The sequence below is a fragment of the Hemitrygon akajei genome, chromosome 23 (genome assembly GCF_048418815.1).
Source record: "Hemitrygon akajei chromosome 23, sHemAka1.3, whole genome shotgun sequence".
In the NCBI taxonomy this organism is placed as follows: domain Eukaryota; kingdom Metazoa; phylum Chordata; class Chondrichthyes; order Myliobatiformes; family Dasyatidae; genus Hemitrygon; species Hemitrygon akajei.
In genome coordinates, this window is record NC_133146.1 from 49,842,249 (window position 1) to 49,867,631 (window position 25,383).

The following is a 25,383-nucleotide window of genomic DNA, read 5'->3' on the forward strand; positions in this document are numbered from 1 at the left end:
TTGCAGTACCCCAAAGACTACTCGTTCACCCGGTATTTGACATACCACAGGCTGTCTCCCTCCCTAATAAGGGAAAAAGAGGTGTCTCCGTTTCACAGGGAGAGGGGAGACGTAACAAACAACTCGCCGATTCACAAAGCTCAAAGTCTGTTGCATCACTTTTTTTCTGAGCTCTGTGCCTAAAGAACTCGGGTCTCTGGGCACACAGCCAGCAGCCAGCTCGCAGCTTCCGATCTTCCGTCTCCCACGACACACCATGGTCAGAAGACTCTCAATGATGCTCCTGTAAAAATTGGATAGACTGGGAGGAAGGAGAAGAGGGGAGTCCAGCTTGCCTCACTCTGTTCAGAAAGTGGAGATGATGCTATGCTTTCATGACTGCATCGTCCGTTATGTGCGTGCCCAGAAGTTTGGTGTTACTGACTCTCCATTTAATGTACAGTGAGAAGTGGTCAGCCTGCACTTTCCTGAAGTCCACAGCCATCTATTTAATCCCATCCTCATTGAGACTCTAGTTGTTGTACTCAGGTCATTCTCTGAGCTGCTCTACCACCTCTCTGTATCGTCATTGGTGATGAGCCCGTCCGCCACTGTGTCATCAGTGAACTTGTTGATTTGGTTGTAACTGAATCTAGAGGCACATTCATGCATCAGCAGCAAGCAGGCTGAGCTCTACGGGCACAGTGCTCGGCGTGATGGAGCTAGAGACGTTGTTGCCAACAGGGACTGACCGTGATCTCTCTTGTCAACAGGTCCAAGATCTAGTTACAGAGAGAATTGTGACCAGATTTATGATCAAGGAAGGTGAAAAAAAAAGTAAACTGTCAGATTTGTTCCTTATGACCCTGGCTGAAGCAAAATCTTGATTTTTCACTCCCTTCAAGATTTTTCTTCAGCTTGAAAAATTATGTCTGCGTATCTCTAATATACAAGGCTATTTGCCTGAACTCTCTCGATAAAACATCCAGAAGTGAAGGCAATGTTGTTTTTGTTAAATGTTTTCATAACTTCCCTGTGACCCACAGAGTATTAATATTAGTTTATTTCCCATGTGAATGTAGCCTAGTCCTATTTGTATTTATCATTTCATAAATCTAAAGCTGCACTTTTGCATTTTTAGATACTATAACTGTGATGCAACAGATAGGAAGCCCACATTTTAAATAATTATTAGTTTGTCAGTATTGTACTTGGTTAAATATGCCTGTAACTTTGAGTCATTAATACCTCATATACACATTTGTCTATAAGGAACATAAATTATAAGGTCCTCATTTGTTCTGGGGAAATGTGTGCATCTAATAAATTTAGTACAACATCTCCACCCCTTTGGTTCATGCTTTGAAGTTTCATTGTAAAACTGAATTGCACTTCTTTTTTTTGGAATTTTGCAACATGCTTTACCCTGGCATGACATCATTGATCATATTTGGCTTTATAAATTTTAAATTAACTCGTCAGAATCAGAGCCAGGCATAATATCACTGGCATATGTTGTGAAATGTGTTGTTCTGCAGCAGCGGTACATTGCAATAATAAAGCTATAAATTACAGTAAGATGTATATACTTATTTTTTAAGAAGTTAAATTAAATAAGCAGTGCAAAAAGGGAAAAAAAAGTAGTGAGGTAGTGTTCATGGGTTCAATGTCTGATGGCAGAGGGAAAGAAGCTATTCCTGAATCATTAAGTGTGTGCCTTCAGGCTCCTGTATCTCCTTCCTGATGAGAAGAGGGCATCTCCCGGGTGACTGGGGTGCTTAATGTTGGCTGCCGCCTTTTTGAGGCATAGCTCCTTGAAGATGTCCTGGATGCTGGTGAGGTAGTGCCTATGATGGAGCTGTAGCATAGTTGATGGTATGGCATCATCATTGGTGCTACAGATGAGACTTTTAAGTTTATAGTTTTACTGGGAACCTAAGTATAAAGGCAAGAATGGCATCCCAAACAATATGTCAAATATGGCAATACCATGTTTGTTTATCTAGTCAAATTTTTGGACTGAAAAGTAAACTTCTGGAAGATCTTAACAAGTCAAGCCTCATCTATGGAGGCAAAGAGATGATCAACATTTCGGGTCAAGATCCTGCATCAGAAGGAAAGATATCCTATATATGGAAGTGATGTGAAGGAGTGAAATGGGGGTGATGGGTGGGACTAGATTTGGGAGGGAAGATTGGCAAATTAAACCAGGTGGAGGAGAGGACAGGAAATGTAAACCAAAGGAAGCGGAAGCCCAGGAGGATGGATGTGCCCTTTGGGACGAGACAGAGAAGGGTGATGGATCTACAGTGGGGGAGGCGTGAGTAGGGATGGAAAAGGTGAACAAAGGGACAGAGACTCTGGATGAACTGGTTGGATGGGTGATCTAATACTGAAACCCTCAATGTGTAAACCGTTAAGCTGTTGGCTACCCCAGAGGAATATAAGGTTTTTTTTCTAGTTTATGTTCAGCCTCAGTGTGGCACTGGAGAAGTCCGAGGACAGGCAGGTTGGTGTGGGAGTGGGAAAGCGGACATGGGAATCAGAATAGAACTCTTCCAGCAGTTTACCTTTTGCTCCAAATTCCTGCATCTGCAGTCACTTGTGCCTCCAGAGTTTTGGACTTGGCATTGATCTTTCTGTGAATCTCCTCAGACTTAAACTGAAGCAATAATAATATTTGGTACATGAGTGTTTGAATTCAGTTGAGCATTACTGTGTTCACCCACGCAGAGCTGTTGGTGGGGAGGTTACCAAAGGGCATCAGAAATTGTGCCCGTTGAGATTTCCACATGCTGTCCACATATTCATGAGTTAGGAATATATGTAACTGTACACAATACTAATCCAAAGTGAAGTCAGAGGGAAAATGAAAGAATATTTACCTAATATAGTTTCAGCTCAGGGTGGGAAAATAAGTAATGACAGAACTGTAAGTAGTGATCTGAATTTATTAAAATCCAGCCAAAGGAAACTTGAGGCAATAAATTGAAACATTCTGGCAGAACGTCCACACATCATGTAAGGAATAAAATTCAATTCATTGTATAAGTTGTAACCTGATTTAAAAAGTAATCCTGGTAACAATTGTTAGAAAGGTCATTGAAGCTGAAAATAAATAGGCCTCAGTTTCAATAGAAGTGTATGGTGATGCCCTCAAACAGTTTAGCTGAGTTCATAATCAAGTATAACAAAAAAAATTCACTTTACTGTTAGAGCCAAAACAAAGCACTGATGCATTGCACGTGTGCATTAATGTTAAAGAACTATAGCTATTTAAAATACTAGGACAGATCTTCTATCTAGGTACCTGGACTTCTGTTGAAATGTAACCTATATTACTTTGTTGAAGTAACAACATTTCGAACAGGTGTGGACTTAAGCTAACAGCGGCATCTTCCACTTTGTGCCAACCACAACAGTGAAGTCCTTACGCAATTCAATAGATATAGGAAATTTGCAGAGACTTCTAATTCTTATATTGGGCAATTTGTGTTTTGAGCATGTTACAGTTATTCTGGCCTCGTCGAAATGAATGTGCTTAAGCCAAGTTTACTTTTTACAACTTTGAATAATTTAAATGTTATATAATTAACTAGAGTTTCCAGTAATAAAAACAACATTAATATCTTTCCAAATGCAAAATGTTATTCTTTTACTGGACATGTTAAAATGCCAAATATTTTGAGAAGAAGTAAAATATTAGTGCTGGGAGCCCTTCTGAAGTTCATCAATCATTTAATGATGCCTGGAAACCCATGGCCAAGTGGTTGTTCTAACTTTTACTTAGTTTTCTCAGGGAATCACTTTTAATTGGTTTTAACTTTAAATTTGGAAGAAATTAAAACATTGAATTTTATGAAGTATCACAAAAATAAACGCTGAATCATAAAAGAGAAGCAGTGGAAATGAGAATCACTTATTTACTAAATGGTGCTTGTGTTATTAGGAGAAAATTTCTGGTTTGCAGTTTCTGAAAGCCCAGTTAAATATCTCTAAAATCATTAACTCTCTCATGCAAAGTTGCAAGCCTAATCTATAATTTTGCATCATAATTCCTCAAAAGAGCAGTGACAAAGTTTTAAACAAAAAAAAGCTTAATCATACAATTGTGTACCTGTTTCCCTTTAACACTGTACCATGATCAAAAAAATTATCAATATGCATTATGTGCTAGGTGCATTATGGGTCTTTCTATCTTCGTAAAAACAATCTGAAGGTAATATTCAAATACTTTGTAGTACGGGTCCTCTTCAGGTTACAGCAGAGTTCCTTTCCTCTGAATAGTTCATAACTTGAATACTTTGCATATCATAAGTGCATCTGCAAATCAAGGTGCATTCATCCTGCTGGTCTCCCAAACACTTGGTGATATATACTCAATGTTCTGGGAAATCCATCCTGCTGGTCTCCCAAACACGTGGTCATATGTACTTGATGTACATACATCGGGTGTTTCTGAGTTGCAAAGGATCTTACAAATCATCAAATAACTAATTGTTTGTGTTTTGGAATATCTTTAACAACTACATTTTGTATTTTTCCTTTATAAAGAGATGGCAATGAATTATCATATTTCCTGCCTATTTTCAGAGGGAAGGATCTCTGCCATAACCTAAAGAGGATTGGTCCAAACAAAGTCATTGGATTATACCTTCAGATTGTCTTTAGGAAAATAGAAACACCCGTAATGTACCAACTGGTAATTTACTTTATCATGGTACAGAAAACAGGGTACAACAGGTTTGGACAATTTAAGCGCCGGGTCAGATTGAAAAGGTCACTGTGTCAGGGCTGGAGGTAGGGGACGGGCTGGTTCATCTCGCTGCCCCGCGAGGTTTACTCATCTCCACGCTGAACTGAAGCTGTGGCCTGCAACTAACAGGCTCCTGAATCAGCTGTATTGATGGCTGGCTTTGCGACTATGGACTCAGTTTTGTGAACTTCAGTTCTGAATGTTATTTGCTTTCTTTTATTGTCTGCGTGGTTTACTATTTTTCTCTCTGCACACTGGGTGTTTGATGGTCTTTTTCTTTAATGGATTCTATTGGGTTTCTTTGTTTTGTGGCTGTCTGTAAGGAGATGAATATCAAGGTAGTATTTACCATAGTATACATATTTAGATAATAAATGTACTTTGTACTTTTGTACTTCAGAAACTCTAAAAAGTATAGGAAAACCAAATAATTTACAGGACAAGTTGATAATGAACCTGGAGTATGCTACAAGTTTGAAACTCGATGAAGAGATTCACATAGCAACGTAAACCACAAGTGACCATGCTTGAGGGGATCCCTGCTCAACTGATCCAAGAACGTGTGTCATAAATTTATACTCCAAATCTTTATTTGTTTCTATGATAGTATGATTTATTTTGTATTTCTTCTGCATTTGGAGATTGATTGGTGGAGCTTGTTGGGGTTAACGTCAATGGTTTCTGAGGATTGCAATGCATGGTTAACCCATACCCATTGCTTCCGATGCAGGCAACACATCAACTTTGCATGATTGGTGCGGGCAGCCAGCATTACTATACTGTTCATTAACTGCGTGCCTCAGCGGGGATTCAATATCAAACAGAGTTCACACTGCTTAAAGCTAGCCTGCACTAATTAAAGCCAGACCGCACCTTGTAAAAGGGAGGTGACTTATCAGTACCGGAGATGCTGGGAGATTTTCCAGGAATCAGCTTGAGCAGCTATCCTTTGACCTAGGTGACTACAAGGTAGCAGATCTTCAAGGTTCAAGATCGAACCTGTTTATAGTCACAAGCGGAAAGAAGAAAGCAATGACTGTATTCCCAGATCGGAGGGAGCATAAAAGAACACAAGCATAGCAAACTATAAATCCTATAAGACACAATGTACAATGGTTGTAATGTGCCAGTGCACGGGGAGGATGAAGGGATGTGGAGAGGAGTGGCTGATGTGGATGTAGTGGTGGCAGGGTGAGTTAAGGGGTGGAGACGTTGATCAGCCTGACAGCTTGCGGAAAGTAACTGTTTTTGGTCTAATGCGGATGCTGTACTGGAGGGCTTGATGCAAAGATTGTAGAAAAGTGATCCAATCCTCCACACAAACTTTCCAGAGACAATGGAAACAGATAGCTGTGGCAATTGTGTGGATGAGGATCTGCAAGCAGTTCAGTGATCTCAAATCAGCAACCAGCGGCCTCCCACTTTCATTAGTCAACTATCATCGATCTCTATCTAATGCAGTAGTTCCCAGCCTGGGGTCCTCCGTTAATGGTTAAGCTCCATGGTGTGAAAAAGGTTGGGAATCTCTGGTGTAATGGGAATTTTACCTAACATTATCCTCACACACTTACCATTAGTATACGCTGCACTCCAAATATTTTGGCTTTACACACTAACAGATAGTCAGTCATCAAAGGTGCATGCATTAAACTCTTTCACCTTAAGCACACTCTGTGACACAGCAAGGTGTCAGGCAATGTTATTCTCTTCAGGGAAAGAACATGTGGCCAGACCTTAACTGGAGGGAGGAAGCTGTCCTTCCTGTCGTTGCTGTGGCGATTGCTGAAGCCGTGGAAGATGATGTTGCCTCAATCAATTCTCCTTCCACATCCCATCCTCTCTACAGATTTACAAACTCAGATGTTTGTAAGAATGGATATCTTATTTTCTTTTCCCTCTCAACACCTCTGTATCATTCTCAAAGCCAGAACTCTAGGGCGTACACAACGAGGAGATAATGAAGATGTATGCATAACATCACGCCATGTCACTCTTACAGCTGCTGGCTCGGATACAGCCTTTGTGTATAATGTAGATAGCCTCGCGATAGGATCTGCATGTCGTCATTCACTACGTATAAGTCTACTACAGACTGGGTGGGTGGAAAGGATTACCAAGCAACTATCTCTCCAGAGGGTGAAGCTGTAAAATAACGCTGTCGCAGAGGATTCAGATGGGTATTCTGATAGGCAGCCTACTGTAGGAAGCTAATGTGGACACAAAAAAGAAACACACAGAACATTAGGCCTGCTGAAAAGATAAACCTGCATAGAAAAGTCCAGCTCTGATCTTATACAGGGTTTTGTTTGGACTTTGGAACCTCGCACATGGAGGTGGTAACCAAATACTCGTGAACCAGACTGTCTCACACATCTTCTAGCTAATGTCTGGCCTTCCAGCACAAATGGTAGTCAGCCATGTCTTGCAACCATGACAGAAGGAGATAAAGGTGTGGGACTGCTGGTGATTGCAAAATTAGAGCTGTATCTACTGCTGTCATCTTTGGATAATTTGTTCACATACGGCCCAGCAAGAAAGAAATTGCCTAGTTCTTGCCCTTTTTCCTCCAAATCCTCCTCTTCCCTCTCTTCCTCATGACACCCCAACCCACCAGTTTGCTATGTGGCTCGGGCCAAGTTACTTCATGATGCAGTGATCAAAATATCACAGATCTTTCCATCATCCCCACTGATTGCTGTGGGGGTGCACTGGAATGATCTCAGCATGACTTCCTTTATGCAACTTCCTGTGGCAACGTGATTTCAGCGTCCCATACACTAACAGCCTGGCTGTTCGCTCAACTACGCAAGAACGAAAACATTATGAATGCTGCTTAAATGCTGGTGCATGATGTATTCCTCAGTGTTACATTCTCTGCCTGCAGAAAGTGTGGATAGTTACCACACTGAAAGTTCGGAAATCTCACTCACAATTCACTATATATGATTGGAAAATTCTCCCTCTACTCCCCCTGTAGAAACTTGACCAGGACTTGGAAGGGTATGCTGGCATAAAAAGATCATTAAGTTTTGTATTGGTTAAAGTGGAGTCCATTTTGGATGGAACCGGTGACCCCTGTTTCCATCCAAGGGGTCAGTGTGGACATGGTGGAGGATTACAAATACCTGGGGATATGAATTGACAATAAACTGGACTGGTCAAAGAACACTGAGGCTCTCTACAAGTAGGGTCAGAACCGTCTCTATTTCCTGAGGAGACTGGGGTCCTTTAACATCTGCCAGACGATGCTGAGGATGTTCTACGAGGCTGTGGTGGCCAGTGCTATCATGTTTGCTGTTGTGTGCTAGGGCAGCAGGCTGAGGGTAGCAGACACCAACAGAATCAACAAACTCATTCATAAGGCCAGTGATATTGTGGGGGTGGAACTGGACTCTCTGACGGTGGTGTCTGAAAAGAGGATGCTGTCCAAGTTGCATGCCATCTTGGACAATGACTCCCATCCACTCCATAATGTACTGGTTAGGCACAGGAGTACATTCAGCCAGAGACTCATTCCACCGAGATGTAACACTGAGCATCATAGGAAGTCATTCCTGCCTGTGGCCATCAAACTTTACAACTCCTCCCTCGGAGTGTCAGACACCCTGAGCCAATAGACTGGTCCTGGACTTATTTCCACTTGGCATGATTAACTTATTATTATTTAATTATTTATGGTTTTATATTGCTATATTTCTACACCATTCTTGGTTGGTGCAGCTGTAATGAAACCCAATTTCCCTCAGGATCAATAAAGTAGCCCATTTTCATAACATGTCCATTGTCCTTTACAGTTTCCCCCAGGCTCATTTTCCATCGACTCCTGTTCCCTCAGTGAGCTCAGACAAACTGCAAATAGCATCCAGCTAGTGCAACATGCACAAAGTGCTTGTGAAGTTCAACAGACTATTAATATGTCTGTCATTATATATTACAATATTCAGTTATTTCCTTGGTTGAAAGCAAGAGTGAAGGTTTACTTTCTGTTTGGATCTGTTTATCCCACTATGAAAAGATGTACAACCGGAAAAAGGGGCAAAATTTCCTCTTAGTTTTTAACAATAGCATAAACACAACAGCAAATATTTCAAAAAGCTTTTAGAACATTTATACAACTTAGCTGGATTACTTGCTGCCATGTTTATAATACTCATCAAGCACAGTGCTCTGAGGAAGTGCCCTGGTGTGTTTGTTTATGTTTGGATCATAGAGTCTTGATTCACAATGTTGAAACTAAACCAAACAGGATTAATAATTGGCAAGAGTGTTTTGAAGATCATGAAGCAGTGTTTTGTGAATGCACTGGCTCATTTAGCTTCATGATCAGTTCCATAGAAAATGATGCAACGCTATCTCGCGTGTCAGCTTCCTATCAGTGAATGTGCAGCAGTTCCTGTCACTGCACCTGTAGAAAACAGAAGTTAGATAGCTTGTGAGTTTTTTGTTTGGAGAAATCCTGCATCCCAAGTTTTAGCAGTAATAGGACTTGCATTAGAGTTGCTTGTAGGCTTTTATTTCACTGTGCTTTGGACAAATTTCCTACATCGTTCTATACAATGCTATTGCCAATCTGAGTGGAGGTGATGGAGTAAATTGTCTGCAAATGAATCTCTGAGACTGCACAATTATAAGTGCCTGAGATTGCCTTAATACGCTTAATTTATATATCATTATCCCCCAGTTAATGGATTTTTCTGGTGAAATTAGTGTGTTTCTTTTCTGAGATGCTGCTGTTGTTTCTGTTAATATTCTTTAAACAGACTCGGTAAATGAACATTGTCTTGCTCTACCATAGACTGCGATGAGTTATTAGCCTTGATATATGCCCCTCATTGGCTGATGCAATATTGTCAATAAATATTTTGACTAAATTATTGGTGAGCACCATATGGAGTATTACATATGCTTTTTGGTCAACTCATTAATGTTTTTGTAATTGTAGTCGTTTATGTAAGATGAGTGTTAAATGAGCAAAAGTAGCTGAATACTGTGAATCTTCCTTGCATTTTAAACAAAATCTTTCTGCATGCTTCTGCAGAAAACATTAATACTGGTGAGCGGCCAGTGAGTAAGACGAGATAGCATTGGCTCTTTTTCCATTCCCCATTTGCTTATGGAGTCATAAAGCTGTACAACATGGCAATGAGTCCTTCAGGCCACTGACTATCAGGCACCCATGTACACTAATCCTACATTCATCACTTTCTATTCTCCTCACATTTACATCAACTCTCCACGGATTCTAAGCGTATCTACACCCCAAGGGCAACTTACAGATGCCAATTAAACCACCAACACACACATCTTTAGAAGAAAATGGAGAAAGAGGAGAAAACCCCAGTGGTCACAAATTGGTCACTGAGAGCATCAGAGGTCAGGATTGAACCAGGGTTATTGGTGCCGTGAAGAGGCAGCTATACATCTGTGTCATCTTAGCAAAGTCTTTTTTTAATTGATGTGTGGAATTACACTGATCAGCAGTGCTTTGCCCAGAGATGACTCAGGCCAAAAGAAGATAGATATACACCATCATTTTTTCAAACCTTTAGGGCTCCTGGGAAGTGTATGAAGACAGACTGTTGAGTATGAGCATCTTACATCACGGAGATTTATTATTCTACAGCGTGGACTTTGGGACTACAGAGTAGGGATTACACACTCTCAGAGGTCAATGCGCAGAATAGAAATTATTTTTCTTTCTCTCTCACTGTTGGCACCAGCACCCTCTTTACTCACTTATTCAACGCTTACACAACTGACACAATCCCACAAAACTTCACCACAGGATGCAAAAAAAAGATTTGCAACACACAGAGATAGACCGTGTGCTTCCACAGATCCATGCTGGTATTTGTGCTTGGCAGGTTCCTTCTCATCCTTTGCTTTATCCTGCACCATCACCGTGTCCTTCAGTTCCATTCTCTTACCTACAAATCCAGTTTCCTTTGGCATGCCTTACTGTAATGGTGGAAAGTGTAGTTGGGCTCAGCGAGGCACCGGTAATCTGATGAAAGTGAGCTTGTACTGCTCCCTGGCTGATGACGCAGACGTTTCCACCACCAGTGCCTGAAATAACCACGTGGTATCGAAGTTGAAGACAAAGTTTGTCTTCAGAGCCAACAGACGAGCAGAGCTCCAGGTCTTGAAGTAGGAGGTTGCAACGCTTTTATTTTGCCCGTTTGAAGAAGCACATTCAAATGCATGGCTCATCGTCATGTCCTGATCTTTCTCTTGCACGTCTTCCAAGCATCAAGTTTAGCTCACGATGGATTGAAATGTCCTTCACTGTTGCCTCAGCACCATTTGTCTTCCGACTGGTAAAACATGGGTAATTAAAGCCAGAATGTTATGATCAACAAATGAGTGTGTTTTCAATACTGCTATGCTCCTGGTTTCAAATTTGAGGACACGTTTTATGAAGGATGTGCAACATCAGAATGGGTGTAGAAGTGATCAGACATAGCAATTTTGGGGTGAGGGTTTACAAAGTAGATTTGATGGAGTTATTTATTCATGGAGAGCCCAGATCTCCCAGTGGATAACTAAGATCTGAGTGACTGAGAGGTCAAGATCCAGGAACACACAGATATGATTGAAGATGATTATAAAATGAACTGGGGATCTCATGGGGTAAAAATGCTTATACATTGAGTGGTTGGCAATTAGAATAGAGTGACTATTACAATGGTGGAAACGATTCGGTAGTTGGCTCTACAAGGGAAATGTATAAGTGTGGAGATAATGGGGGATGTACTAGGAATTCTTTGGAAAGGTCAGTATGGATATGACAGGCTCCGTCTGTTCTGACTGTTCTGAATTGCAGAGTGCATGTTTCTAAGCTGGAGATCTCACTGTGGTTTTCGGACTTCAGATCCACAAACATTTCACTTCAGCCTATATTTTCAGAATGCTGTGGCAGTCAGTACAAATTCGGGAATGCTGAGTTCTGCTTCAGCCTAATGCAAACTAGATGAATGGTGATTCATCAGGCTGACTGAAACATTTCAAAATGTGGAAAGAGATCATGTGAAATGTTTTTTTGATGAAAATTGGAGAGAAGTGTTTTTTTTTGCTAGAAAACTCTTTTTGTGCTGTTCTTGTATAGTGCATTTGAAACCTTAAGAATCTCACACTTCTCCTGTTGTATTACATAGGCCGTATCAGTGGCAAACTTGCTTGCTACTTTTTATAATCCCTATTATGGTACTACCAGCAAATCTTGAAGCAATGCCTATCACCAGTTGGAGATTATCTATAATAATATTGTTCAGCCCCAGGGAATCATTACTTAGAATCTGACTCCAGTCTGAGCAAACCACATTTACATTAATAATTTATTTTCTCATCCTTTGACCACATTTCTTCCCAAACTGCATTATTTATTTATTCTAGAAACTTTTGAATAAGTATATAAGACCATAAGACATAGGAACATAATTAGGCCATTCGGCCCAGTGAGTCTTTTCTGCCAATCCATCATGTCTGATTGTTAACCTTCTCAACCCAATTCTCCTGCCTTCTCCCCATAATCTTTGATGCCCTGACTAATCAAGAACCTATCAACTTCTATTTCAAATACACCAAATGACTTGGCTTTCACAGCTTCACCTCCCTCTTACTAAAAAAATCTTCCTCATCACTATTCTAGAGGGACAGCTTTCTATTCTGAGTCTGTGCTGTCTGGTTCTAGGCTCACCCACTGTAGGAAGCATCCTCTCCACATCCACTCTATCTAGCCCATTCAATATTTGATAGGTTTTAAAGAGATCTCCCCTCATTCTTCTAACCTCCAGCAAGAACAGGCCCAGAGCCATCAGCGTTAACTCCTCATATCATTTTTATTCCTGGAATAATTCTCGTAAAACTCTCTGGGCCTCTACAATTCCAGCACATCTGCAGCCCAAACTGCTCACAATACTCCAAGTGTGATCTGACAATGCCTTACAAAACCTCAGCATTCAATCCTTGCTCTTATATTCTAGTCCTCTAAAAATAGTGCTAACATTGCACGTGCCTTCCTTAACACAAACTCAACCTGCAAATTAACCTTTAGGGAATCCTGCACAAGGACTCCCAAATCCCTCTGCTCCTCTGAATTTTGAATTTTCTCCCCTTTTAGAAAATAGTCTATGCCATTATTCCTTCTGCCAAAGTGCAAGACCGTACTCTTCTCCACACTATATTCTATCTGCCACTTCTTTGCCCATTCTCCCAGTCTGTCTAAATCCTTCTGCAGACTCTCTTAATCCTCATCACTACCTGTCTCTCCACCTATCTTTGTATCATCTGTAAACGTGGCCATAAAGCCATCAGTTCTACCATCCAAATAGTCTTTATGATGGATCTTTATTGAACACCTTCCAAATATCTATTGACATTGCGTCAAACAGTATCAGCTTTATTTACCCCGATTAGTGTATATCAAAAATCCCATCGCTAAATAAATATTCTTCCACATTTTGGAAGATGAGTTGCCTGCACAATGAAAAAATTCAATTCATCAACTAACTCAAGTATATTTACTATTCTTCCGACAGGGTCTGTGAGCAAATTAACAGTGATTATAAATTATACACATGGAAATTAATATAAACTGTTATACCTTACAGTACTTGGAATTAAACAACAGAGTTGTGTGGACATAAATGATGTTTTGTTGCAGAGTACATGTTATCCCCATAGAAAACCAAGCAGGATATCATCTGCTCTGAGCAGTTTAACTAGGAATCATTAATGAGCACTTTTTATTGCGAGAAATCCGATTAACCTATTAAATGTATTTGGTTTACTTCCAAGTGGAACTGCAAACAATCCCTGACTAAAAGGCATTAATAATATCAAGACTTATGTAGGATTTTCAGTTCCTAACTGTGCCTGATATTTTCCTGTTCTAGATCTGTTTATGAGGTACATGTTGTGGCTTGTTCACCAGGCTAAGGTACTATAACATTTCCACATATTGGGTGCCTTGATTCAGAAAATTTACCTTTTATCTCAGCGCGTTTGTGTGTTAATGAAACGGAATTATGGTGTTTCAGTATATGCATCTCTAATTAGTTTGAAATATAGGGCTTTGATTACTTGTTATAACAGTCCAAGATTACAAATATATGAAAGGTCCTTAATGTTATTAAGCTACTTTAATGCCAAACCAATGATTCTGTTAATGTGAGTATCTTTATCAAAGGCAATTAATAGTGCTATTTAAGTAAATTTGTAAACAACCTGCATTTAACTGACTTAAGAATTGTGTTGTGGCTTCTTACTGCAGTGCAGAATAGCTATATGATTCCTTTGAGCAACATTGATTTCGATGGATATATATATAAAATTAAGGTGCCTAAGACTTTTGCACAGTACTGTATTTGTCACATGGAGCAGAGGGTAAGTCTGAAAATCTGGCAGAAGCAAAGGATGTTGGGAATGGTGAGGGGGGAGCACCAGAAGAGGGGTGTAGGACAGGTGGCAGTGAAAGAGTGCTAGGGTGGGGGGTAAGGTAATTTGATTCCTAACAATTGGTTTATTGATCATTACACAATGTATCTAGCACTTCCTGCTCCCTTCTCTCTCCATTCCCCTTTTCCCAGCCATGATACCCCTCTCCCTGCCCCCTTCCCACTCTCAGTCCACAATAGAGACCCATATCACAATCAGGTTTGCCATCACTCACTTATATCATGAATTACAGTACTGTGCAAAAGTGTTAGGCACCCTAGCTATATGTATATTTGCCAGACTTTTGCATATTACTGTACTTTACAGAAACACTTACCAATGCTTTAAAGATTCCACCAAGTATTAGAATCACAGTGACTTTAAGCAGCTTAAGATACCAACTTTAAGAGTAACTATGAAGTTTTCTCACTGCTATTATACAATTATACAAATTTGGGGTAAGTATCCAGAGACCCTCATGTAACTACAAATTAGGTTCACAGTCACATGTAGTGAGTCCTTACTTTTGACAGGAGATTTTGAATGTCTGTTGGTGACCAGTAAGTGAAGGGGAACATGGAAATAGGTTGAGAAGAATCGAAGATCTATGTCCCAGAAATGTAAAATATTGAGCAGATCATCGGGTATCCACAGTTTTGAAGAGAATATGCAGACCATTTGAGCAATTGATGGCCAGGCCAATGTCAATAACTAATGTTGCACGCGTACACTTACAAGAATCAGCTCCAAACCACCTCCGCCTTTCCTGAGTCTCACTGGTCTCTAATTTATTAGATTTCTTGTTGTAATCCTGTAATGAATATACAAGTATGTATTGCAAGGCCTCCATTTTCACCTCGACCCACTAAACATTCCTCCAGCAGGTGGTCTGTTGTTCCATATTCCAGCATCTGTGGTCTTTTGTGTGTGCAGATTCTTTACAGGTTTGGTGTGCAATATGGTCCCATGTAGAGCTTTAAATCACATATATGTTCCTTCAGTCTCCAGCTCTTTAATGTAATCTGCCACTCTTCGTTTTCTGTCTGGCATTGAAACCTTCATCTACACTTTTGTGTTTAGTACGCCTGACCATTCCAGTACATTACTGTATGGCTACCCTCCTTCAAGTGTCCGTCAGCTTAAAATGCACTGCTCAATTCACACCACGTCTCATTCATTGTCATACTGCACTCACTAATCTGCCTTAGCTTCTGATTAAGCAGCCATTTGATTTTTTTAAAAATCTCATACATTTTCAAATCTGTGCCTGTCTTTGTCCATTCCCCATATCTGTAATCTTTCATTCTGAACGCTCAGCCCTCTATGAACTCACTGACCTCACCATTGTGTCTTTAAGCTCTGGATTTCCATATCCCCAATCCTGTTTCTCTCTCCTCCATGAATCATTAACATTAATTAATATTAATTAATCTTTGATAAAGCTTTTGGTCATAAACTTTTAATTTCACTTTCAGTGGTTTGTCACAAATTTTTGAATATGTGGACAGACTTAAGACATTATCTACAAACTTTGTCCTCACTGATGTCTGTAATCTCCTGTGACTAAAAACACAGCTTCACATGAATGTGAGGGAAATGGAGGGATATTGGTATGGTGTAGGCAGAAGGGATTAGTTTCGTTGGCCATTTGATTACTAATTTAATTGGTTCAGCACAATATTGTGGGCTGAAGGGCTTGTTCTTGTACTGTACTGTTCTATGTCCTATTATGCCTGGAATTCTATGCTTGTGGTCATTTGAGGTCCACAGCAGGATCCTGGAAAAAAGGACCACTTCCCATCTCTCAGCAAGCAACCCTCATCAAAGGTACACATTATTTATGAAATTCACCACCACTCTCTGTGATTTTGGCAGGTTGGAGTGTTTATAGATCTAGAACTCAGACTGGTACTAAACCTATGGTCTACCACACAAGGAGTTACTATTGAAACATGGACTACTTAGAGCAGGTAGCTAGGAAGGTACCACAAAGGGGTCAAATCCACTGGCAGAATAAGCAAATCCACATAATATTCTCTCCCAACTCAATATACCCAACAATGAACACCTAATTACAGTCAGTTAGCTTTAATGAGTTCTCAAGTTCATCACATTCCCAACATCAGAATACTGAATTGATATTGAGCTCTGAACTCTGCCAAAAGATCATCAGATGAACAGAGGGAATCATTTAAAGATCTCAACAACACCTCCATTCCCATCATCTCGTGTGGTCTGGCCCATGGCTGCTTAAAATAAAGAAGCAGCACTTGGGATTAAAAACCTTGAGCCCAATTTTTTTTGAAACATGCAAAAGTCAGCACACATGGTAGAAGTATATCATCTCTCAATCACCTATGCACTCACCCACTGTAATAAAAACCTCCTGTAGATCCCATATTGGCCTCATCAACAACCTTCCCAAATTCCATATTCAAATAGAAGAGGCTTCATCTACTGTTCCTTATCCCCACAGGAGCAGACAGAATAATTTGTAATGGCTGCATTTTCAAGCTTTTGCAAAGTCAAGGCATTCAGAATCTTCATGGAACTCTCTTCAGAAGACCTGCCGGAGAGCACCTTGCTATTACCCCATGTACAAAGAATGGACCTTTTGTTGAGATAGTTTTTCACCAATCCATCAAAGTACATAATCTTGTTTAGGGGGTTCCCAACCTTTTTTATGCCATGAACCCCTACCATTAATTGGGGGTCTGTAGACCTCAGGTTGGGAACCCCTGCTATAACCCCTTGAGAGCAATATCTCATTCATTTCTTACTGGTGTAGCATCAAGTACTGTAGGTATATCCCTTAAGAGTTAGCTGCTGAGGTGTACCTGCTGTGCTAAATGCTGGCAGGTACAAGAACTTGCAATATATTAAAGTAAATGAGGCACAAAAAACAGTAATGTGAGTTTCACAAATAAATATGGAAGATACTGGAAATACTCAACAGCTGAGGCAATGTCTGTGGGAAAAGAAGCAAAGTTATAGCTCTAGCTCCAAAACTGAATATCACTTTGAGCACAGTGTATAGAAAACCAGAGTAATGATGTTCAGTAAGCTTTGATTTTGAAGGTTCGATATTCATGTGACATCCAGAAACATCAGAGTGATCCAAAATGCTGCATTAATGTCGCTAACAGCGGCTAATCCCAATTCCGGGAGATTGGGTTTGCTGGATTATAGCCCTATGATTAAAAATTTAGGCTAGCTTAACTCCTGTTTAAGCATTCGGAGCAGAAGATAGTTAGAGATTAATAGCTGAGAGCCTGCTTTAGCGTAGTGTGGTTGGCTTCCTCAGGAAGAGCAAGAAGTGAGTTTCCAGTGATGCCACAATCATCAAGTTGTCCATTATTCCTGATAGTATACCTGCCACCTGCCAACATCACCTCAGTTCAAACACAGTGTATGTCAATATCTTAGCATTGGATGTGGCAACTTTTGGAATGGAATTGGCAAAACATTTTCAGATCTGAATTTCATCCTAGACCAGAGGGCAAGAAAAAGAATTACAATCCTCAAAAATGGTTACATGTTAATTTGAAAATAATAAAACAATTATTTGTGAGACAGTTTTGAATTTAAAGCAAGAAAGAGATAATTTAATTTTGGATTATTCCTTATCCAAGGGTTTGATGATGAGTTGTTTGCGAGGTTGCATTGTCCTGAGCCTTGTTTCTAAACTTTTCATGTATTCTCTGTCTTGCAGAATGCTTTTTGCTGAAAACTACACAGAGACTCACTACCTGCTTGATGGCAGTGCCGTCACAAACACACGGAGCCATACGGTGAGTAACTGGACTTCCTTGTTCATAAATAGCAAAGCCACATTGCAGTGATTTGAGTACAGTTGCTGAGCTGAACAAACTCGGCCCTGTGGCTGTGCTGTCAATCAATTATTATTCATGTCAATCAATTATATCAACCATTGCTTACAACTCCTGTCTTCTCTTAATTATTATTAGTTTACAATTCACTAATAGAACACAGAGTCAGATTTTACTTGAAAATTAAAGAGTCAAAATTTAAATAAAGGGATGCTTGGCATTGGAATCTACAAACTTTGTATTTGTTTACCTATCTATCTATCTATCTATCTGTTCATTTCTTCATTCATTCATTTATTTATCTATTTATGTATCTTTTGATTGATTGATTGACATACAGTGTGGAATAGGCTTTCTGGCCCTTTGAGCCATGCTGCCCAATAACCCCTGATTTAACCCTAGCCTAATCATGGGACAACTTACAATTAGCAATTAACCTACCAACCGGTACGTTTTTAAATTGTGGGAGCAAGGCGGAGCACCCGGAGGAAATCCATGTGGTCATGGGGAGAACATACAAACTCCTTACAGACAGAGGTGGGAATTGAACCCAGGTTGCTGGTACTGTAAAGTGTTGTGCCAATCTCTACTCTACCGTGTGTAAATTTCATTTGATCGTGTTTGATCTATCATATCAGTTACTTTGTGGATGTAAAGAATTTACTTTAAAGTAGATAGAACATGATGGACCCACTGTTGGTCCTATTTGAACTACTGTGCACATTATTGCTGGCTAACTGCAGTTGTGGAGCTAATGTCACCCTGGGCCATGATGTTTGCTCAACCATACTGACCTTGGATAGATGGAGCTTGTCAGCCTGGGAAGGCAGTCCATCTAAGAGAGGGAAAACCCTGATTTTAAACCTCCGCTGCCTTGCGGCCATACCCACTCATGGGAAAGGCTTCGGGAGTAAACTCTGAGACAAATCCGGAACTGGAGTTCCTAAGGCAGTCCGACGTTGCCTTCAATCTCGTTCTGGCAACTCCTGTGACATCACTGGTGCCAAGCTGTATCGGCCCTTGCCCTTCCCTTGAACAACATCGGTGGTGTGGGGAGAGGAGACTTGCTGCATGGGCAACTGCCGATCTTCCATACAACTTTGCCCATGCCTGCGCCCTGGAGGGGCTGAAGCAAGACTTTCCAGGTGCAGATCCATGGTCTCGCGAGACTGATGGATGCCATCCACTGACCTAAAGAGTTGCCTGTAAGACCATAAGACACAACAGCAGAATTAGGCCATTCGGCCCATTGAGTCTGCTCAACTAATTCCATCATGACTGATTTATTATCCCATTCGCCATCTTTCCCCCTGTAACCTTTGACACGCTCACTAATCAAGAACCTATCAACTACAGTTTAAATATAACAATGACTTGGTCTCCACAGCCATCTGTGGTAATGAATTACACAGATTCCACACCTTCATTTAAGAGACTCCTTGTTAGGTACATGGAGGTCAAAAAAATAGAGGGCTATGGGTAACTCTAGGTAATTTCTCAGGTAAGGACATGTTCGGCACAGCTTTGTGGGCCACAGGGACTGTATTGTGCTGTAGGTTTTCTATGTTTAAAGAAATTCCTCCTCATCTCTGCAATATGTGTCCATGGGCCAGAGGTGAACATAGATATAACAATAGCATATTTTCAGATTTGGTAGTCAGATAATGCAATTTATTTTCATTGGCTCTGCCTTATAATTAATAAACATTTTTGTAGATATTTTTATTCTTATTAACCTTGGTGAAAGCTCGTGTCAAATATTGGTTAGTAAATGTCATAACTTCTAGAATGGCACAAAAATAATAAATGCTATATGAGAGTGAAGTTTTTTTGTGCCGGTGTTGCAAGGTTTGAGGTATCACTGCTGTGTTTAAACATTTACACCTGAAATTAGCACCAACTGCACAATACACCAGAGTAGAGTGAGCATTGGTGTGTGTGGATATTGCTGACCTTCACATCCCTGCCTAGGAAAAAGGAATTACCTGCCAAGTTCCAGACCTGATCGTTTCTGGAACCCTCTGCTGAGAAATACGTGTGTGTACAGTAAGCAAGGATATATTTCTATTCAGCAATGATATAGCCTGTGAAGCATGAAGCATGGACACTTAGAGTCATAGAAAAGTACAGCACAGAACCAGGCCATTTGGCCCATCTAGTCCATGCTGAGCCATTTACACTGCCGATTTCCATTGACTTGCTCTGGGACCGTAGCTCTCCATACCCCTACTATCCAAGTACCTATCCAAACTTTACTTAAGTGTTGAAATAGAGCTCGCATGCACCACTTGTGCTGGCAGTTTCTTCCACACTTTTATGACCCTCTGAGTGAAGGAGTTTCCCCTCATGTTCCCCTTAAATTTTTTACCTTTCACCCTTAATCCATGGCCTCTGGTTGTAGTCCTACCCAACCTAAGTGGAAAAAAACCTCCTTGCACTTACCTTCTCTATAGCCCTCATAATTTTGTACATCTCTATTAATCTGCCCTCACTCTTCACAAGGAATAAAGTCCTAACCTATTCAATCTTATAACTCAGGTCCTCCAGACCCAGCAATATCCTTGTAAATTTTCTCTGTACTCTTTCAAACTTATTTACATCTTTCCTGTAGGTAGGTGACAAAAACTGAACACAATACCCCAAACACGAAGAAATCTGCAGATGCTGGAAATTCAAACAACACACACAAAATGCTGGTGGAACACAGCAGGCCAGGCAGCATCTATAGGAAGAAGCGCTGTCGACGTTTCGGGCCGAGACCCTTCATCAGGACATATGAGTCCTGCATTTTGTGTGTGTGTTGCTTGAATTTCCAGCATCTGCAGATTTCCTCGTGTTTGCCGAAAAAATAGAAAATGCTGGAAACACTCAGGATGTCAAGCAGCATCTGTGGAAAGAGGAACAGCTAACAGCCCTTCATCAGAACTGGTTACCATGGAGAGCAAGTAGCAGTGGAGGTGTGACAGCGGAGTGGGATAAGGTTGAATAGGATAAGAGAGAAACAAGTTAATAATCTTACATTAGAACTCAAAATGCTGCTATAGCTATTCAACAGCACTGGCTTCTTGTTGAGACATGCTGCTGCTTAGCAGTTTAGTTTGTACTGACACTTTGCTAGCAAACTGCCTGCATACGAAGCAGTGAGTGTCTGTTAGTCTTACACCTGAGCCAGGGGACCAATCAGCATTTCAACTTCACAATGATGACTCTGAGCAGAAATTTGTGTCCCTAAATGACATATGATTCTCCTAAATGGATGCTCATTGGTGCCTGATGATCACAGGGCCAGCAGAAGGCAAAAATATATTACATGGCACAGTGGATTCCAAACACAAGTTAGACTGAACAATGCCAAGTGAGTGACCTCCCATGGAACTGAAAAGAAATGCAGTCTAAATTGAAGTGGCTGATAGTGCTTTTTTCCTTCTTTAATTCAGTGGCAAAATGAATAATTTGTTACTGAGCTTCTGAACCACTGGAAATTCACCATCATATTCAAACTTGGCTTATGGTAGTTCTATTCAACGGTTTAATTTCAGATTGATTCGAATTTGCGTTGAGGCCTCCAGTTATTTTTTTTTGTTCTGTTTACAAGATTTATATTGGCCAGTTTAACTTTGAGTTTTCATGCAATACATTTTCCATCTCTGAATATTGGTGCCATTTTCCAACCCATTTTCAGAGTGCTGCTCCTGTTCTGCAATTACCATCTGGAGTCAGCAGTGAAATTGTAACTCTGATTGGCACCTTGTCCATTTCTTCTTCCCAATCTCACTCACCATTGCGTCAGAGCAGAGAAAACAAGTCATATCCTATCCCCCTCAGGCTGTGCACCAGGACCCCAGTTTCTTCCTTGTAGCTTTCCAATTTTCTGGTTGTTATTTTTATATATTAACTTATTGCCATTATAGTTAATATTAAGAAACAAATAAGAAAGAAAATAATAATTCTGTAAATAGAAAATAACATTTGTGTCAGAGAAGTGCCAAACAAGTGAGAATTAGGCTACCAGCCCTTACATTCAGTGGCATTACCATCACTTCCTTCCCAGCCATCAACATTCCAGGCATAACCATTAACCAGAGAGATTGTTGGACCCACTAGTTCAATTTTGTGGCTGTGAAAGCAAGTCTGAGGCAAGTTCTCCACTGGTGAGTCACCTTCTACCTGATATCTCAAAGCCTTTGCACTATCTAAAAACTGCAAGGAAGATGTGTGGTGGAATAAAGAAGGTTTATTTTTTTATTGATAGAGATACAGCACGGAATCAGACTTTCTGGCCCTTCAAGCCGTGCCACCCAACAATCCCCCGATCTGATCCTAGCCTAATGATGGGACAATTTACAATGACCAATTAACTTAACGACCGGTCGCTCTTTGGTCTGTGGGAGGAAAGCAGAGCACCCGGAGGAAATCCAGGCAGTCGCGGGGAAAATGTACAAACTCCTTACAGACAGCGGTAGGAATTGAACCCGGGTCACTGGTACTGTCAAGCATTGTCCTAACCATTACATTACCATCCTGTCCTGTGCCACCCCAAGTTCAATACAATTGAAATCAGAGCTGCCCACTTGAATGTTAGCCCTTTCACCATCATAAACATTCATTCCCTAGGCCATTAGCCCACATGAATGCCATATATACCATTTATACAATACACTACCTAGGCTAACATCTCTCAAGCTTGTAACTTTAGTCTCCAAGGACAAAGACTGCAGGTGTATGGGAACTCCAACAGCTGAAGTTCACCTCCAGGTGATAAACCATCCTAACTAGGAAATATTTCCTCCAATGTTCATTACTATTGGACCTCACTTCCCAGTAACACTGTGGGAATCCCTTTAAAAGGAATTCCACACATTGATAAAAACATTGATAATTCTAAATAAAAAGGATTATAATAGTTCAAGAAGGCAGCTCACGGCTTCCTTTTTAAAGTTGTTAGGATCAGCCCTTATTCCAAGAAATTAACAGGTAAAGAGAAAATCTTTCAATTAAAAAAGAGTAGTATGATACAAATGAAATAAAGTTCCTCCCTGTGCCTTGTTTGGCATGTCGGGCCATTTCCTTAGTGCTTGTCTGTTTTACGAGGCCAAGTTGCTGGCTCAACGCTTAACCCAACACAGATGGGAAGCGTGCAAGGGGCCGGCCAGATTCGAACCGGGATCTCTTGTTCCAAAGTCCAGGTCCGGATACCACTGCACACCCAGCACAGACATAGCATCAAGTACAGAAGCCATGAGAAAGCATGTTTTAACTTATTTCTTAGGGAAACAAACACTAAAATAGTAAACTTATTCTACTCCCAATGCTAATCAAACAAAACCATTCTCTGTTTTTCCAGAAACTCTCGTTGTCACTGCTGCTGAGTTCTTCTTTGCAGTCATTTCCTGACTTCCTGTTAGTAATTTCCTCCTTATACAAATTCCTTGATTATTAAAAGACAGTCAGGATGTGTCTTAAATTAAGTAAATGCTTTGAAATTCTTTTTTCTTTGCAGTTTATTTCCTCTTTTTCCCATGCCCAATCATTAATCATATATTCAGATGCCAGATTTCATTCTGTAAGAGACCTGAACAAATTATACACAGGAGTGTGCTCAACAACTTAATTATGCAGTAGCATAATCCAAGGGTCAATTGGATCATCTTATGACCTAAATTATATTATTGTGCGCATTGCTCCTGTCTTTATGGACCCTCGCCATCTGGGACTTGCCCTTTACTCATTACCACCATCAGGGAGAAGGCTGGCCTTCTGACTCTTCTCTGTATTCATTCGTTCGTTCATTGTATGACGTGGGCGATCATGGTCTTTCCATGACCATGATGGTTGTTGGCGCATTTTTCCACAGAAGTGGTTTGCCATTGCCTTCTTCATTATTAAGCCTACAAACAAAAGCGGATACCCTGGGATGTGACATAAAGAAAAAGTCTGTCACTCTTGAAAGGATAAGTTGTATCGGACTTAATAGATCTGATTGAAGCAATGAAGTTGTCCAAAGTAAGCTAACATTTCAGGCTTATCTGGGTTTATGAGCACTTTCCATACTGTGTCTTGTGCTTGTGGTTTTTGTTTTTTCAAGCCTGTATGAATTTACCTTAAGCTAAAGCATATTTATCATTACGTTCAAATTTCAAAGTGAATTTTACTATCAAAGTACATATATCACCATATACAACCTTGAGATCCATTTACTTGTGGGCATACTCAATAAACCTATAGAATAATAACTATAGCAGAATCAATGAAAGATTACAACTTCCAACTAGGGTGTTCAACCAGAATGCAGAATACAGAAACTGTGCAACTACAAGGAGATATAAATAATAGTAATTAATAAATGAACAATAAATATCGAGAACATAAGAACATAAGTATTGAGTACAAGAGATGTTATGTTGAAGTTGTATAAGATGTTAGTGAGGTCTAATTTGGAGTATTGTATTGTGTACAGTTTTGTTTATCTACCTACAGGAAAGATGTAAATAAGGTTGAAAGAGTAAAGAGAAAAACATTTACAAAACATCCTGTGGATAATGTCAAAGAATTATGGAATATTTTGTCTCATTGTCAAATATAATTTTCAGTGTTGGTAAAATGGTTTTTTTTGGTGGGGGAAGCACAGTAGGATAGTAGTTAAAGCAATGGTTTAACAGTGGCAGTTATCACCAGCTGGGGTTTGATCCTAACTGCTGTCTATAAGGAGTTTGTACGTTTTCCTCGTGACCATGTAGGTTTCCTCTGATGCTCTGATTCCCTCCTAGGAAGACGTACAGGTAGGGTTAGGGTTGGTGAGTTGTGGGCATGCTACTTTGGTGCTGCAAGCGTGGTAACGTGTTGGCGGCCCAGCACAATCTTCGCTGATTTGAACTGATGTAAACAATGTACTTCACTGCATTACACGCACACAATGCTGGAGGAACTCAGCAGGTCAGGCAGCATCTATGAAATAAATAAAAGTAAAGGAAAAGGGAAAGATGCCAGAATAAAAAGGTGGGGAGAGGGAAAGGAGGATAGCTAGAAGGTGATAAGGGAAGCCAGGTGGGTTGGAAAGATAAAGGGCTGGAGAGGAAGGTATCCATAGGAGAAAGGGGAGGCGGAGGGGACCCGAGGGAGGTGATAGGCAAGAGAAAAGAAATAAGCCAGAGTGGTAAATAGAAGAGGGGAGGGGAGGGAAAGAATTTCACTTTATATTTCAAATAAAGCTAATGTTTAATCTTTCTGCTATAGAATCACTTGCACTCTTACTGTTCTAATACTGTACTATTACTATTACTGGTCCAAAGAACGTTGTTTGTAACAGATGCACAATATAATTTGTTGTTTTTCAATTGGCCATAATTGTAAACATACATTTACTTCACTGGAATATGTTTGTCT

At 40.3% G+C, this 25,383-nt stretch overlaps 1 protein-coding gene across 5 annotated transcripts in view; it reads left to right on the forward strand.

Moving 5' to 3' along the window:
* Positions 1-25,383, forward strand: part of LOC140715423 (disintegrin and metalloproteinase domain-containing protein 12-like) — a 373,939-nt gene that overhangs the window by 209,943 nt on the left and 138,613 nt on the right. For all 5 annotated transcript variants that reach the window (XM_073027589.1, XM_073027590.1, XM_073027591.1 and 2 more), the window contains one exon: positions 17,883-17,961. In XM_073027589.1, the coding sequence (XP_072883690.1) occupies positions 17,883-17,961 (79 nt within the window). The remainder of the gene's footprint in view (positions 1-17,882; positions 17,962-25,383) is intronic.